At 36.0% G+C, this 17,258-nt stretch overlaps 1 protein-coding gene across 1 annotated transcript in view; it reads left to right on the top strand.

Annotated features, from left to right (window-relative positions):
- ADGRV1 (adhesion G protein-coupled receptor V1) overlaps nucleotides 1–17,258 on the top strand; it is a 441,777-nt gene that overhangs the window by 96,598 nt on the left and 327,921 nt on the right. The window contains exons 33-44 of the mRNA XM_063456378.1: nucleotides 11–220; nucleotides 1,169–1,299; nucleotides 2,243–2,342; nucleotides 2,975–3,154; nucleotides 4,213–4,379; nucleotides 4,873–4,966; nucleotides 8,494–8,572; nucleotides 10,495–10,633; nucleotides 12,056–12,197; nucleotides 13,160–13,422; nucleotides 16,421–16,596; nucleotides 16,786–16,910. Coding sequence (XP_063312448.1) covers nucleotides 11–220; nucleotides 1,169–1,299; nucleotides 2,243–2,342; nucleotides 2,975–3,154; nucleotides 4,213–4,379; nucleotides 4,873–4,966; nucleotides 8,494–8,572; nucleotides 10,495–10,633; nucleotides 12,056–12,197; nucleotides 13,160–13,422; nucleotides 16,421–16,596; nucleotides 16,786–16,910 — 1,806 coding nt within the window. The remainder of the gene's footprint in view (nucleotides 1–10; nucleotides 221–1,168; nucleotides 1,300–2,242; nucleotides 2,343–2,974; nucleotides 3,155–4,212; nucleotides 4,380–4,872; nucleotides 4,967–8,493; nucleotides 8,573–10,494; nucleotides 10,634–12,055; nucleotides 12,198–13,159; nucleotides 13,423–16,420; nucleotides 16,597–16,785; nucleotides 16,911–17,258) is intronic.

Here is a 17,258-nt window from a genome sequence, read left to right as displayed (position 1 = left end):
CCATTTACAGGTGAAACAAGAAAAGTAGTAACGTTGTCTATTATGGATGATTCAGACCCTGAAGAAAAGGAAAGCATCATAATTCGTCTAACACAGACTGATGGAGGAAGTCGAATACTCCCCAGCTCAGATACCATCACCATAGTTATATTGGCCAATGATTATGTGGCAGGCTTGATTAGTTTTCAAACAGCATCAAGATCTGTAATTGGTCGGGAAGGTGAGTTTTTTTGAGCGAGGTCAGGTTGCGAGGTCATAACCTACAAAGTCCACTAAGCAGTTGCCTCTACAACTCCCATCTACGTAGAGGTTGGTGAGAAAGACTTATTTAGGTGACAAGAAAAATATTCTTTAAAAAATAGTTTCCAGTAGATAGATTTTTTTATGTAAAAAAATTTAATTGTTCTAGAATGTCAGTCCACTACCACCATATTTGTGTATTTACATAATTAGTCATAAGCCATAATGTGCCCACAATAGGTCTATTTTGGCTGTTAATAATGACCAGTTAATAACATTTCAATGTTGTATTTTATATTATAAATAAAAAAATATATTTTACAGGATTTGAGAACCAACAATTCTAATCTTACTTTTTCAGCTGAAATAGCCACACTAGAGAGAATTTGGAGAATTTTCCAAATTCTATTGCTTTGAACTAACGTTTGCAATTCCCTTGTCATTGTCCGACAAGGATGGTAACATGTTAATTTTATTACAATGATAATGAAGTAATGCAAAGTACTAAATAATAGAACCATTTTATCTGTTTCCGTTTTAGCACTGTGAGGTTTTCTGTAAACACCTTCCTGGTGACTGGACAATGATTGTCTTTTAATCCAGCGTGGAACATGTATGGTCTTCTTCAAACCATTATGCATGTAGGGCAAACAACAAACACTAACTATCAAAAGCTTCTTCTAAATTAGAGTCAACAGAAATAAAACAACACACGTAATCTCATATTACCTCCTAGGGGACATACATGGAATTGCAGCTGGTTTTATCATTATTCCCATGCAACAACTAAAAACATTCTATATGAGGCTCACGTGGTTTTACTCTATAAAAGATTTTAGAAGTGAGATAAATATACAATTAAATAACATTACTCGTTTAATTCACAGAGTTATCATTTGTGTTAGGTCCCTCTCTATGATTTTTCTAGGTGAAAGACTGCAGTTCAATGTTTTTCGAACACCTCCTGGACACGGGAATGTAACAGTCCACTGGAAAATTATTGGTCAGCGTTTGGAACTAAACTTTGAGAACAGCACAGGCTTATTACACTTCCCGGAGGTATGTTGGGCTACTAGGCAGTGTGAGGAAAGGATTTACTTAACAGTATTGGAATTATGTAGTAAAATATATTTGATATATTATCAGATAAAATATGTAAATATTATAACAGTTTATTTAACATATTTTGTGGTACACAAGACATGTGGTTGTAGACTTCCATACCACAGCTTACTGTACATTTGTATCATTTAATGGAAAATTGTTGTATCTTTAATTCTTATGTGGTCTTATACAAAAGAGTTGTGGGTATAATTAAAGGTTACTTAAATAACTGTGTTCAAACAAAGCACTGTTTTTGGTTGGAGTAGCCCTTCCTTCTCCCCTCAAACAACAAAATAGCTAAAACCCACGTCATTTCTAGCACCAAGGTTCTCCCTAGAACTAATTCCCCCTTCACTGACTTCACTCCTCCTTCCTGAAGGGAGATGGATGTCAGGGAGGAGAGCCTAGGTGGGCGGGGTGTTCTACCATTGACTAAAGACAGATGCCAAATATATACAGAATTGGCATTAGCCAGCCCACAACTCTTGCTCTGCTCTGGCTAATGACACACGGCACATACAAACTCCAGCCTCTACGACTATTTCAAATCAGTGAAGTGGCCATGGTGCTTGGAGAAACCCATTGATATTTCTTTGTAGCATGCCATCAGTTTATAGATACCCAGCAGCCTAAAGCAATGTAGAGGTGTGTTGTATTTAACCAACCCTCACACTCTAACCATTAGAAGACAGAAAGCTTTTTTTTTTTTTTTTTTACTACTATAAATTAAACTAATCCAGATTCCTGTAATGTACTTTGATAATAATGTGTATTTGAAATAGAAACTGCCTTACAGTAGTAACAGGCTATTGGCATTTTGCGGACGTTGGTTTTATCTGAGACTGTTTTCCAGACTTTCATAGCTGATAAATTGTTTCTCTCGTTGTTTGATGAACAGGGATTGCTGAATACAAGTTTTGTCGTCTATCTACTGGATGATCAGATTCCTGAAGAAAAAGAAGAATATCACCTTATTCTGTACAATGTCACAACTCAAGGTTGTAAGATCACTGTATACCCATTCTGAAATGCAGCCCATTCATGTATTGCATCATAAATCATTCCCCAATAGAATTTGCAATTGACAACTGTCATCAATATATTCCAAATCTATTGCAGGTGATATTTACTACATAAAATAAGAATATTGTGTTTTATGTTGATTATTTACCCTTGTAATTTCATTCCTTGTTATCGATTCCTGTGCGATCTGAATTAATGTGTAATTGTTGGCAGTGATTCATTATTTTGATGAATATCTACAAGTGGTGTTCCAAGTGTGTCCAATGAACACCTAATGCAAATTCCTGTGTCCCCGGCTTATGTTTACTTCTGCATTAGTGTGGGTTAGCACGTTATGTTTTTCAAGGCAAAATCTAGGCTTTCTCTATATACACCTGGAGATCACTAGAGCAGACATTTGTATTTTGTACATTTTTTTAAATTAGTATTTTCCAAGTAATATTTAGATGGATTTTTCTAGATGCATACCCTAATGCTATGCGCTGCACATATCTATCAACTCTCACGGTCATTAATGTGATGGCAATTTCCATTATTTCACGTAGATATTTCAAATAGATTTATATGATATTACAATAATTTTGCTCATGATTATTTCATGTTTTAGGTATATCAGGCACTGGGGCAGCTGCCCTTGATAAACAAGGCTATGAGGCAGTCCTGACTGTGGAGGCCAGTGATGAACCTCACGGTGTATTAAATTTTGCTCCTTCTTCAAGAGTTGTTTTTACAGAAGAAAGAAATAAAACAATTCAACTTTTCATCAACCGAGAGTATGGATCCTTAGGTTTGTTTCATACCATGTTGTCTGTTTACTAGGTAGTTACAATCTATGATGTCAGTAAGACATCATAGGTTCAAAGAACTACACATCAATAATTTTCACATTGGATCGCGTTTATGGTGACCTTGTTTTCACGTTCACATTTTTTTGTCAAGTGATTTTTGAAAGCAACGTACAGGGAGGGTTGGCAAGTATTTTCTTCATTAAATTCAATAGACATGAATTAAAAAAAAATAATGGGATGTTTTAATATAAAGATTATATTCAAATATTAAACAACTAGGACAGTGATTCTTTAAGGATGATATTTTAGCTTGTGTAGGAGTTGAGATTATCATTTTGAACCAGGTAGTCTCTGAAACCATGATAGCATATCTAAAGGCATTCAAAGAATCTGTCATCTTTCCTCTGCCGATCCTATACTCATGTTATAGGCAGGAATCTCATAATGCAATAATTACAGATCTTTAAGGTACACTCTGGGCACCATAACAACTTAATCTAAATGAAGCTGTTATGATGCCAGGAGGTCCCTGGTGCTTTCTAACCTGAAAAAGTTAAACCATTCTCAAACAGTTTGATCCCAAATGTGGCCTCCAGCACCAGATCTCCATTTGCCTAGCAGAATCCGGCTTCAGCAGTTGACTTTCAGGTAGTGCGGAGTCAATGGGCAGGCACGCTGCTAATTGGCTTTATTGGTCAGTTGATTCTCTAAGCCAATCAGGAGCTCCCCATTCATAAAAAAACAATAACTTTAATATATAAGTACATTGATATTGTGTGGGGAAATCAAGAAAACCTATAGCATTTATTCAGTTTATTCCTCTTAGACATCTGCAATTTTCCACCTTCTGTCCTTACACCACGTAAGTCAACTTATATATTTCATTTAAATACAGTGTTAAATTGAGGGATTGTTCATTTTGTCACCTTTAGATATTAAAGACTTACGTGCTTTATTAAAGGCTTACATGCATATTCTCATTGCCAGTTGAATGCATAGTCCCATGGCCACTTGAAGAAACTGATTTTTAATAAAGTCTCTTTTATATGGTTTTCAGGGGATATTAATGTTACTTACACAACGAGCGTGGATTTGCTGCATACACTGAATCAGACTGGGCACATGCATGTTGCGGAGCCAGGACTAGATTACATAGCCATCTCTGGATCACTAATCCTCGAAGATGGGGACACAACTGCAGCTATTAATGTGACTATCTTAGAGGTATGGCTCACTTTTTACTGGTCTAAGTGTTATTGTACTATGGCCTTGATTTAATAAATATTTGATATTTGGAAATATATTTTTATATTTTTATATTTTTGTTTATAAATTTACATATTTTTGATATATTTATACATATCAAATTGTTTTAATATTTTGAAAAGCCATTACATTTTTTTTTTTTTTTTTGAGAAAGCTTGTCCACAAATATTAAATAAATGGCCAAATATAACATGATACCCCAGGACATACTTGAAAATGAGAGAAATCTCAATGTATCCATCCTGGTAAAACATTTTTAAATAAAAATATAAATAAATATCATGCAATGTCGTGGTAGTTTGAAGTTAGTTTCTAGATAAAGCACAATAAAAATCACAATAAAACCTGAGAAACATGCTTTTAATAATTGTAAAACAATGCTAAGAGATATCATGCATATGTCTTGTCATGGATATGTTTTAATTAATTAATCTTGTTATTCCTTCTACAGGATGACTTTCCTGAACTTCAAGAGTATATTCTGGTGACTCTGGTCTCAGTGGAACTCACTGTGAAATTAATAACGTCATCCCCTCCAAGATTGGGTATTGTAATTTTATACTAACAATTTCATAGGCTCATAGAATCAAATTGTATAGGCTTCAAAGGTTAATGTAAATTTTGACATCATAAATGTATAACTGGTGGAAGTAAAAAACCCATGAAAAATTATTATAACATTTTCTTTAATTCACTGACAGTAAAGGAAAAGTAAGACATGATAAATGATCAAAGATTTTTATTTTCTCAAATAAAATAAACATAAAAATTATCAACTCAATCATTAAAACAATTATAAGGAAAAGCTAAAATATTAGAATTTTTATTAAAATTAGTAAACATTTTATAAAATATATGACCAAAAAAGAGTGGAAAATACCAGGTGTACAGTTGTCTTATTACTATCATCAATGAAACATTGAGCATTAAACATGCCTTGAAATTGTGTTTGACCTAAACATGGGACCATAAAGCACAATTTGGTCCTGAGTTAGGGTGTTGTTTGTGTGACTTACGCATGCTTAAGGTGAACCTGTCATGACAGATACAGGATTGCAGTTTTATAACTATATTGTTTTGATTAATGTTGTACAATTAGTTGTTTCTTCCCTTAAAGGGACACTATAGTCACAAGTGCAACTACATGTATTCCTGACCCTATAGTGTTAACACGACCATCTAGCCCCCCTGGGCCCCTCATGCCTCCATAAATATAGTAAAAATATTACTGTATTCGAGCCAGAAGCTGTAAATCTGCATGCTGTTAGACTCAGGAAAAACAAGCAGTCCGCTGACATGTGATAGCCTGATCCAATCACAGTGCTTCCCCATAGGATTGGCTGAGACTGACAAGGAGGCAGATCAGGGGCAGAGCCAGCATGATTCAAACACAGCCCTGGCCAATCAGCATCTCCTCATAGAGATGAATTGAATCAATGAATCTCTATGAGGAAAGTTCAGTGTCTGCATGCAGAGGGAGGAGATACTGAATCACAGGATGCTGTGCACAGTGCTGCCCTGTGCTCTGCTGAAGTCCCTCTGGTTCACTCTGAGTGACTGCATCTGGAGGTGTTCCTAGCTTTCAATGTAAACACTGTATTTTCTCAGAAAATACAGTGTTTGCGTGAGGAAGGCTGCAGGAAGCTATAGTTCTCACCTGAACAACCTCATTAAGCTGAAGTAGGCCTTGCAGGCATTGCTTTTCCTCAGGCTGAAATCAAGCAAGAGATATGCCTATAGGAGGGTTCCTCTCATAGTAGATATGCAGAGTACAGCCTTCTTATATCTGTGTTGATGGACATAGATTTGGCACAGACTGAACGGACTGAGAGGAAGGAGAAATGGCTATTTGTTAACTTCTGATTTTAGGAAAATGTAGTCTTTTGCTAGCAATTTTGCTAGCACAATGCATAAATGAAATTTGATTCTCTATGATTTAAGATGAAGTTGCATTTGTAATGACAGGTACCTTTAATGGCTTTTGGTTTATAGTTGTAAACAATAACTGCCAATGAGTTCTTCACTTTGCAAATTTCCTCACTTAATACTCCATTTAGACACAAATGTGAATTCTTTGATTTGTGCCCCTTCGGAGTGCTCAAACAGTAGAACATAAATACACTTTACATCACTTTTTCTGATCTCTGCAAATAAACTATTTTGTCCAGGCAGGGTAATGCTTCAAGGCTGTCCTTAGATATAGAATGGGTAAAAGATGTTGCAGCTGATTTGTTAAATTTATTGATACCATTAGTGAATTTAGAAGAACGTGGAAATAAATGGAACAATTAATAAAATCGTGCCTGTACTAGTAAATATCCATTAATACTGCTATACATCTCTGGTGCAAAATCATTAAATTCATACTGTATAAACATTTTTAAAATTCTACAATCTACTAATAGGATGTCATATATTATTATATAATCTAATACTAATATAAGACATTTCACTCTTCTAAGTACAGTAAATACATTTTGCATTTAATTCCCTGGAATCTCTACTTCTTTCTTTCTTCCTTTGTGTTAATCGTGTTTTTTTGTTTATTTTCACTCCTTACTGTTTTGCATGCTTACTTTTGCTGTGATAGAATTAATGTATTACAGGATGAAAGGTAAAATCTCATTTATTTCCATATGTTGCAATTTCACAACACAATTTCAGTAATGATTTTTTGTATAATTCATTAGTAACCTTTAAACATAAAGCTGATCCGATGAGTTATCACATTCTTAATTACATATCTGACAGCTGCCAATTGTGAAAGTCAGTAATGTGAATATAGACACGAGAATGTTAATTTTAGTAACTGGATCCTGCCTGGATCAAGCAGAGATACCCATTACTAGATAGCAAAGTAGTTTTAGAGTCCAGGCTTTAATCCATCTTAAAGTGGCACTGTCACCATCTGGGAACTTTGTAGAATTTTCAAAGACCCCAGATGGTGACATCACCGCTGGACGGGTCCCCTGGGCAGGCAAAGGTAAGATTTCATTACCTCAACTTGTCCCTCGCGGGTGTGGCCATGCCCCTCTAGTGGGTCCTCTTTGGGATGCGGGAGAGTACAGCATGGAGGTCTATGGAAGATACTGTGAGTGCCCCAAATGCTCCATAAATAGAGTCAAATCCCTGCATTCCTCACTGGTTCTTTATGAACTTCTCATTTTTCAGGTGGGATGACCATGTCGCTTTAAAGGGACACTATAGTCACCAGAACAACTACAGCTTAATGTAGTTGTTCTGGTGAGTATAATAGCTCCCTTTAGGCTTTTTTCATGCAAGCACTGCCTTTTCAGAGAAAAGGCAGTGTTTACATTGCCTCTAGGGACACCTCCAAGTGGCCACTCCTTAGATGGCCACTGGAGGTGCTTCCTGGGTCAGTGCTGCTGAAAAAGCAGCCCTGATGTTCAGCGTCCCCAAGCTCTACATGGAGATGCTGAATTTTCCTCATGCAGATGCATTGATTCAATGCATCTCTATGAGGAGGTCCTGATTGGCCAAAATGGCATTTGGCCCTACCCCCATGCTAAATTTAGCCAATCCAATGCTTTCCCTATGGGCTAAAAATCTGCAATTTTGATGATGTCACAAAGGGGGCGGAGCCAGCACGGCACTGGAAATAAGGGGAGTTTTAAACTTTTATAGGGGGGCTAAGGAGAGGCAAACCACCTAAATGGTGGGTTAAACACTATAGGGTCAGGAATACATGTTTGTGCTCCTGACCCTATAGTGTTCCTTTAAACTCTGGCCTCCCAGATGTTTATTGCCTACATCTCCCTGAATCATTTGATTGCAAAAGACTGGCAGAGTCAACTGCAAGCAATTTAGCTAGCACAATGGATAGATCAAATATATATATATATATATATATATATATATTAAATATTTAAAGTGAATAGCATTCCTATGGCAGGTTAATGACATTAAAATGAACATGTGCCAGGAAACATCATGTGAAATCATATTTATATATATATATATTTTAAAGAGGTAAACTCTCTTATTGCAACTCTCTCTCAGTGCTGAGTGCCTTCCTTTCAATACTGCCATCTTCTATGTGTATTTCTCATAGACATGGAAGGTTTGACTGCTCAGATCATTATTGAGGCAAACGATGGAGTACAGGGTGTAATCGAGTGGCAAAGAACGAGGTATGTACATAGGATGTATTTTCTCTATTTGCTATTTATAAGAGTTATTTTTCAAGCACAGGTAAAAAAAAACAAATAGACAAATACAATGTATTAATTTGTCATGAACCAGATAGAACATCGGTGTATGTGACAGGCTTTAATACTATAATTATAAAAACGAACAGATTTAGGAACATGATACATTTACTAGTTTTATGGAATGTGCTTATTTCACTTTTATTGGCTGTATTTTAAGCAGGTATTGGACTGTCAAGGCATTATTTTATTCTTGTCTGCGTATGTTCTGTCCACTGACCTTTGTTAAAATCTTAGAGATGTTGTCACAGTAGAGACTTGATTTTAAGTCATTTTAAGGGTTGTTCACTAAAGCGTGAATTGCCAGGAATTCAAAAGGGATTCAAAGTGAATTTTACATTTTAGATCATAATGGTTTTGTTCAAAACTCTTTATTTCACAAATTACAAGGCTTGGATTTGCAGCTTCCCTCCAAACCTCCATACTCCAGGGGATGAGAGCCGTAAATCTTACTTCCTGGCTCTCATACCATAATATCCTCTATTGAGGAATCGTAGGCGCATAGAGCTGATTTCGTCTTAAAAACATTGCTCTCGTCTGACCTTTTCTTATGCAAGGTGCTGCTAAGGAGCTTGTTCATGCTCTAGTAATTTCTTGCATTGCTTGCTGTAATTGTCTCCTAACTGGTCTCCCCAGCAGTTGTACTATCTCACTATAGTACATAATCAAAGCTGCCGCTTGGCCTCCAGTCGCTCCTCTCACACCTCACCCCTCTGTCAATCCTTAAACTGGCTTCCTGTATCCTATAGGATGCAATTCAAAATACTAACCCATATCTATAAAGCTCTAAACAACTCTAGACGTGCTTATATTTCTTCACTGATTTGTAGGTATGCCCCTTCTCGGTCTCCTTGACTGCTAACGCGTGCTTGCAGGACTTCTCCCGGGCGGCTCCTTTTCTTTGGAACAGCCTGCCTACCTCCATCAGACTCCCCTAGTCTTTAAGCATTTAAGAAGTCCCTTAAAACCCATTTCTTCAGAAAAGCTGCATATATAAAATGTATGTGCTGCCTTATGTGGGTTTGCCATTTTTTGAGGACACCAAATTATGGAGCTCTCTACTTAACACAACAGCTCCCTAATTTGGTACTCGTGTACAAGTGTGGTATTCTTGTACACGTTGTAGGTGATTTTTAATGTTTTATTCATTGGTTCAAATTCCCGAGAAGTGAATGTTTCCTTTTAAATTATGGTTAAAAAGCCACTGTCATTATCCCTGCCCGAAAAATTTGTATTTCATAATGAGAGACTCTGTATAAAATACAAATTTGAACTGTGTTGAGCGATATAATGATACGAACCATGGACTACTTTGTCTCTGTCTATTTCCTCCACCCGACTTTCTTAAACTCTGGGGAGTTAAATTGTAAGTGGACCCCAATGCTGAGGAAATTGCTGCACCTGCGAGGGACAGGTTCAAGTAAGTAAATCTCACCTTTACCTGCCCTCACCCTGGCCACCAGATACCGAGAGGTGATGTTACCTTTGAGGGTATTTGCAATTTCGGCAGTGATAGTGCTGCTTTAAGAGGGATTTAACAAGGGTTACAAAGCCAAGCAAAAGTTTATTTATTCACACAAGGTCACAAGGTTTTTTGGGACAACCCTAGTAATGCTCCTTCAAGTGTCCAACCTTGCCAGAGGGAACATATTTAGATACTGTTAGGTTTATCTTATAAAATGTAACATATAATATTAATTCAATTTTGACATAACACAATTGCACAGGGAATTATGTAAAACAACCCTCTTCCCCTTCCAGTATTTAATGCTTTATTAAAAATAGTTTAATGTTTCAATCATATTCTATAAAACATGCTTGCTTTTTTCCCCTTTGGGTTCCAGTTATGCAATCAATGAAACTCAGGGTATTTTGACTCTGGTCGCCTTTAGAAACAAGGGAACCTACGGAAACGTGTCTTTATTTTTCTATGCTCAGAATTTAGGAGCACAGCTGGGGTTTGACTATAATACTACAGCAATGGTAAGATTTTCATATTTGGTAATTTATATTATGCTTATGATGTATCTTCATTATAATTATACAAATAGAAGGAATTGTGTGCATTATTTTCTTATTTTTTGTTAGTTTTATTTGTTGTTATTGATATTTTTGTCTTAGATATGTCTTTATTCTTAATAAAATATATTCATACATAGTAGACTTGGGTGCCGCTGACATTTTCATTTAGTCTGAAAAATGAATTTTTGTTTTGTTTTGATAGAACACTTGTTCAGCCGTTTTCAGATTAAATTCAGCCATCATTTTTGTGTTGCAATTTCATTTAAACGTCCACCCAGCCCCATCCATTGGTGGTAGGTTGGGGCTTTAAATAATCAAGAGGGTCGGCCCATTGTCGTTGGGATGGGGCTCTAACTATAATAATAAAGAGAGACCTATTGTCCTACTGGCCAAAAAAAATACACTACCTACCCCTTCACCTTAATAATAGTAAGTTAGAAGCTACCCAATCTGAGCACTCTGATGGAAATTGAAATACTTTTCAAGGGTCTCCCTGCCCTGCAAGCTCAGTTTGCATGGAGCCCCCGTGGGGTGAAGATTGTTTTTTCATCAAGTGTTTTTTTTCAGCAATCCAGTCCTTTTTTTATTTTAATAGTTGCAGCACAACCTTATGGATTTTCATATGGCCTTTTTTGGGGCTGAAGAAAAGAAGATGGAAGAAAGAAGAAGCCATATATTGGTAAGTATTATAAAAAAGATTTACAGATCCCCCCTCACTATTATTAGGATGAGGATGCTAGGTACGGTATGTTTTTTTCGGTGTGGTGACTAGGGATTTGGGGTGCAGTGAAGTGGTCTGGGTGCAGTGTCCCCTGAACTTTGCAATGTAAAACATAGATGTTTTCATTGAAACTGCAATAAGTACATTGAAGTGTTAAGACTGCTTCTAGTGGCTGTCTACCAGACAGCCAATAGAGGCATTACCTGCATTTTCATAGAGTTTGACTTTGTGAAACGATGCTCGATGTCCTCATGCTTTGTTGAGAAACCCCATTGAACAGCATTGAGCCAATGATTTCCTATGGAGAAGACCAAATGCGTGCATGGCGCTCGCCATCAGAGGTGCAGGAGCCCAACCCAGCATCAAGGGACATGTGTTTTAAAGGGTTTGTAACCCTTTACATGACCAGAGGAGGGGCCGGTAGCTCCGCGGGGGCAGAGGGACACTATAGTGTTAGGAATAAAGCTTTAATATTCCTAACACTATAGTGTTTCTTAATGAATAGTGACTGCAAAAACAAATGAAAAACTGAACTCAAACTTTTGCTTTCACTATCTCCCCCATAAGCTACACCAACTGAACCATAATTGATATAGTGCATAGTTTAATAGAGGTTAAATTAATAGATCTAAAAACAATTGTTTCTCACTATCTCTTCTCAGATTTTGAACTTTGCTGATGGAGAAAGATACAAATTTATTGATATAAGCATTAATGATGATGACATCCCTGAAGGGGAAGAATGCTTTCAGCTAATTCTTGCAAACCCCTCCCATGGGCTTGAACTGGGGTCTAACACAACAGGTAAAAATGATGGAAATTACCATGTGGTTATTAGAATCATGACGATATATATTATTCTTATTGAAATGATGTATTATGCCTAAAGGAGGCAATTGTAATGCTACATTACATTTCATTCTATATAAATATAATTGCATAGACCTTATTATAAGCCTACTGCAATAGATAGTATGTTAGAATTCTAGCCCCCTGCAGTTCTTACGATAATGACGATATTTCCTTTCCATATTACATTTTATACATTTGATCCTTAATAAGGGACAATAAAGAACAAAATAAATTGTAGCCATTCAAATTATGCCACAAAAAGGGATTAAAACCCTTCTTGATTCCATAATAATTTAATGCCTTTGGAAGAATGCATACTGTATCTTTCAGGGATACTTCAGTTAGTGTGTATGCATTTTTGATGTCCTTCATTCAAATGAATATGTGGAAATACTATCTACTTCATATTTTTGTTCGCTTGTTTGGTTATTTCTCATGAACCTATTTCTCAGAAAATGAATATGTACTATATGTGGAGTGCCTTATATCAGGTATATGGACATTCTCATTAAGGAATTTTCTTAAAACTTTTTCTGTTTTCGCATTCCGCATTTCAGTAACATGGTCTACATATAAAATGCACAATAAAGCAAATATATATAGGAGCACATTTGTATGTGTGTTTGTGTGCATGCATGTGTGTGAAAGTTTACTGTTTGCTTCTTTTAACAATGATGGAGGGTAGAGTTGTACCTGTATAGAAATCAGATACTGTAAACCAGTGGTTCCAAAATCAGTCCTCATGGCCCACTAACAGTCCAGGTTTTGTCAGAATTTCCATTGGAATAAGCAAGAGAAATACATAAATCCTGGATTGTTGGTGGGCCATGAGGTCTGGTTTGGGAACCACTGCTGTAGACTATTACCAGGGACAACCCAGAAATATTTAAATGGTTGTATTTCCGTTATCACAGCTACAGTTACAATCCTTGCAAATGACGATGGACATGGTGTTATCTCCTTCAACAACAGTGAGAACTTCTTCCTGAGGGAACCTACAGCTCTGTATATGACAGAGAGTGTCGCAGTGCTCTACATTGTACGAGATCCTCCGCAAGGAATTTTTGGCACAGTGACGGTCCAGTATCTGGTTATGGGTGAGAATGCTTCAGATGCAGATGGAGATCTGAGTCCAATACAAGGCTATGTCATACTGGAAGAAGGAGTAAGGTTTAAGGTAAGATTTAATACTGTATTGTTACTGTATATTGCACTCACTTATATTAAATGTATCCATTGGTACCAATATATTCATCATTTACAAAATAAAGAGGCACCTAAAATAGAATAAAATATTTTAAATTAGTAGATTTAAAAATAAGAGTAAGACACTAACTCGATATACATGTGTTGATTGGAGATCTTTAGGTTACGTTTCTCATCTGATGTTGCATCCAATTTCTAATAGTGCCTCAATACAAATAAAATTTAAACAAAACTAAAATATTGTTCAAAACATTAAATCATTTTAAAAAGTGTATCCAAAAATATTAACTAATGTGAAAAGCTTATCAAATAATATTTTTGTATTCTTCTGTTTAACTTCTTTTACATGTGGAAGAACTACTATCAAGAATTGTAGACATTTTCTAAACCATATGTGTTTTTTTACTCTATTTCTTATTATTCATGCAATGGCCTGTGCATAAGTGTGGTAACATTGCTTGGCTTTCTCTGAAGTTTAATAAAACTCCATAGCATTTAATGGTGAGCTTCATTCCACTTGTTTTTTATGTCCATGTAATTCATTACAATGCTGACAATTTGAGTGTTGCAAAATACAGTGAATGGGATGGACATTTACCATGATTTACCAATAGGTCCACAGAATTCATTCAATACTGATGGGAGATAATACAGTTTTCAGCAAACAAATTGTAGTAATGTTGTGTTAGACTAAACGTGAAAGGATGAGTCCTAAAAGTCCAAATTGGTCCACCACCAAGCCAAGGGTCTTTAGCCCTCAATTAGATAATTAATATGACAATTGTGATATTTGTCACAGATAAAACATAACTTTAATTAGTCAATGAAGAAAAACTATGTCCTTAACTTTCAAACAGTACTATCAGTAATAAATAAATCCATGTCTTAGTCCACTGTGCTAAAATAATGGTCAAATGCTAATGGCAAGAGGTTTCTAGTACTTCTATGTAGAAATATTATGGTAAGTGTCCTCCAAAAAAGTTAAGACTTAAACATAGTTATAAGGTGCATTTATATTATATAGCCACCAGAGGTCTCAAGCATTCTCCAACGCTGGTTCAGAAGAGCACTAATAATGTCTTACCACCAGGGGTCACACTACATCAATATAGATGCTCAACAAAGTTTAATAGTGATTGAAAGCAAAAAATAGAGGGATAAACAATAATAAATAACTCCACGACAAAAACGAGGGGGAAAGAAAAATAGTAATATGGCTATAAAAAGTACCAGTCCTCTGTCACAACATCAGTATAGTTCACACTTTATAAACATAAGGCTGTTCCCTAGGTCAACCTATTTTTTTGAATATACTGGTCTATCCCTACATATTTATACAGCCAACAATGACCTCCAGAACAAAGTATTTAATAAAGTAATAAAAAGTGGACAAAAAAGTGCAAAATGAATACACGGTCAAGTCTAGCACTCGATTTGGGATCATCAGGAGAACAGCACATTTAAAACCCCCATCGTGTTTGCTAATTGGTCAAATGTCCTGGTCATGTAATCACAGTCCGAGCCATGACCACGTCATCCTTATGTTTATTGGATGGGACCTTAATGAAAGCGATGCTTGCCAAAAAGAATCAAGAATGATTCTGAATCCCTGCGTATAGCTAGATCATTTGTGTCCGGAGGTCCAATTCAAGCTGTGCAAAGAATAATAATATATACATAAGTGAACATACCATCATAACAAATAGTTTTGAAAATATAAATAAAGATTGATGCTGTTCTTGAGGATTACGTTTCCATACTAAACACACTACTTAATAAAGACATAAGGCACTTTATATGCTAAGTATGACAAAGCTGTATTATGTATCCTATTGTAACAATGCAATGTTTTGTGGACCCAGGACATACTTGAAAACATAGAAACATAGAATGTGACGGCAGATAAGAACCATTCGGCCCATCTAGTCTGCCCAATTTTCTAAATACTTTCATTAGTCTCTGGCCTTATCTTATAGTTAGGATAGCCTTATGCCTATCCCACGCATGCTTAAACTCCTTTACTGTGTTAACCTCTACCACTTCAGCTGGAAGGCTATTCCATGCATCCACTACCCTCTCAGTAAAGTAATACTAAAACGAGAGAAATCTCAATGTATCTTTCCTGGTAAAATATTTTATAAGTAAATAATAATAGATAAATAATATGATAGTGATAGCATACATAGCCTTTAGAAGTTGGTCTAATGGCAATAGAAATACCTTGGTGGTTTGCAATACGACAGATTAAATATAAAGATTAAAAAATAAAAATAAATAATAAGAAGGCTTTAGGGACTTACATGTAGTGAAAAGAAGTAACTGGATCAGTAATTTGTATATCATCATGATATTAATAATCGAAAGATACATGTAGCCTGATCACCAAAAGTAAATCACCAAACGGAGGACACATACATTAACCAACTTATTATTAAGTAAAAAGAAACATTTTTGCATAGGAATTAGGACAGAGAGCTGATACATTGGGATCGACACATTCTATCAATGAGTTGATACAAGAGTATAAATTTTGGCTTCACAAAAGGGATTATGGTAAGCCGCGTACTATGTACTATGTACCATGACCTCTTTGGTGAAGCAGAAATTATTACCTTTGTAATCCTTTGAGACGCTGTAAGAATAATTTCTGTGTTGTGCCAGTTCAATGACATTGACTATTAAATTTATTATATCATAATTGCTCTTCCAATATGGCAGTGAATTAGGAAAGACTGTTTAGCATGTTACTGTCATGATGGAAGTAGAATACAATTTCTTGCCCCATACATATGTGTAAAGAAAAGAAATAGCATCGTCTTGGTTTCAGGATTGTTTCGGGGTTTACAGGAGTGTATGGAGATCAATCAGCCTTAGTGTAATATGTATCTCTTATACATCCATAAGAAAGGAAGTAAGTGGTAGATAACTTACTCATACATGTTTTTTGTGTGTTCTTTATCTCTGTACAGACTCTAGAGATTTATGCAGTACTTGATGAAGAACCAGAAATGGACGAGCATTTTACCGTTACACTTTTTAATCCCACTGGGGGCGCTAGACTGGGCACCAGGACACAAACCATGATAACTGTGTTGCAAAATCAGGCTCCCCAAGGCCTCTTTAGTTTATTCCCAACTAATAACAGGTATACAAAGAGCTTGTGCCCGCACTGTACTGTGTCGTTCTTTATAAATAACCATTTATTTCAGCATATATATATATATATATATTCTCTACTGTTGTAGTCTTCTGTCTGATGCTTTTACAAAATGCTAATATGAATTTTAGAAACTATCTCTTCTCATTACCTTTGTTTTGTGTTTTCTGTAAACAGGACAAACTTGTTGATGGTTGAAGAAGGCAATATGACTATTTTTTTAAAAGTATCTCGTAACAATGGTTTAAATATGTCCGTGAGTGTGGAGTGGGAGACACTGTCAGGAACTGCTCTTGGAATAAGTAAGACATGTGTTTGTTTTAATGTTTTCATGCAACGGTTGTTCAATAATAACATCGGGAGCACGAGTCCTGAAATCCCTTACTTCAACAACTGACCCGGCTCAGTTTCAGAAGTCTGGTCTATGTCAGTGCGTGTACATCATTACAATACTTCACTGCTTCACTGCTATACTTGTAACCAAATCAGACAATATCGTGAGATAGAGTGGAATAGGTGAATTTGCAGTTGACTTGGAGATTTTAATGCAAAACATTATAACACCCGATGTGCCAATTGGTTGATTTGTTTTTCTTTGTCAATCAGTGTTTTCTTGAGGTGATGCCAGTCTAGACATATGCAAACAAGCA

This window comes from Pelobates fuscus, chromosome 5 (assembly GCF_036172605.1).
Source record: "Pelobates fuscus isolate aPelFus1 chromosome 5, aPelFus1.pri, whole genome shotgun sequence".
NCBI lineage: Eukaryota > Metazoa > Chordata > Amphibia > Anura > Pelobatidae > Pelobates > Pelobates fuscus.
This window is presented reverse-complemented; position numbering and strand designations above follow the sequence as displayed.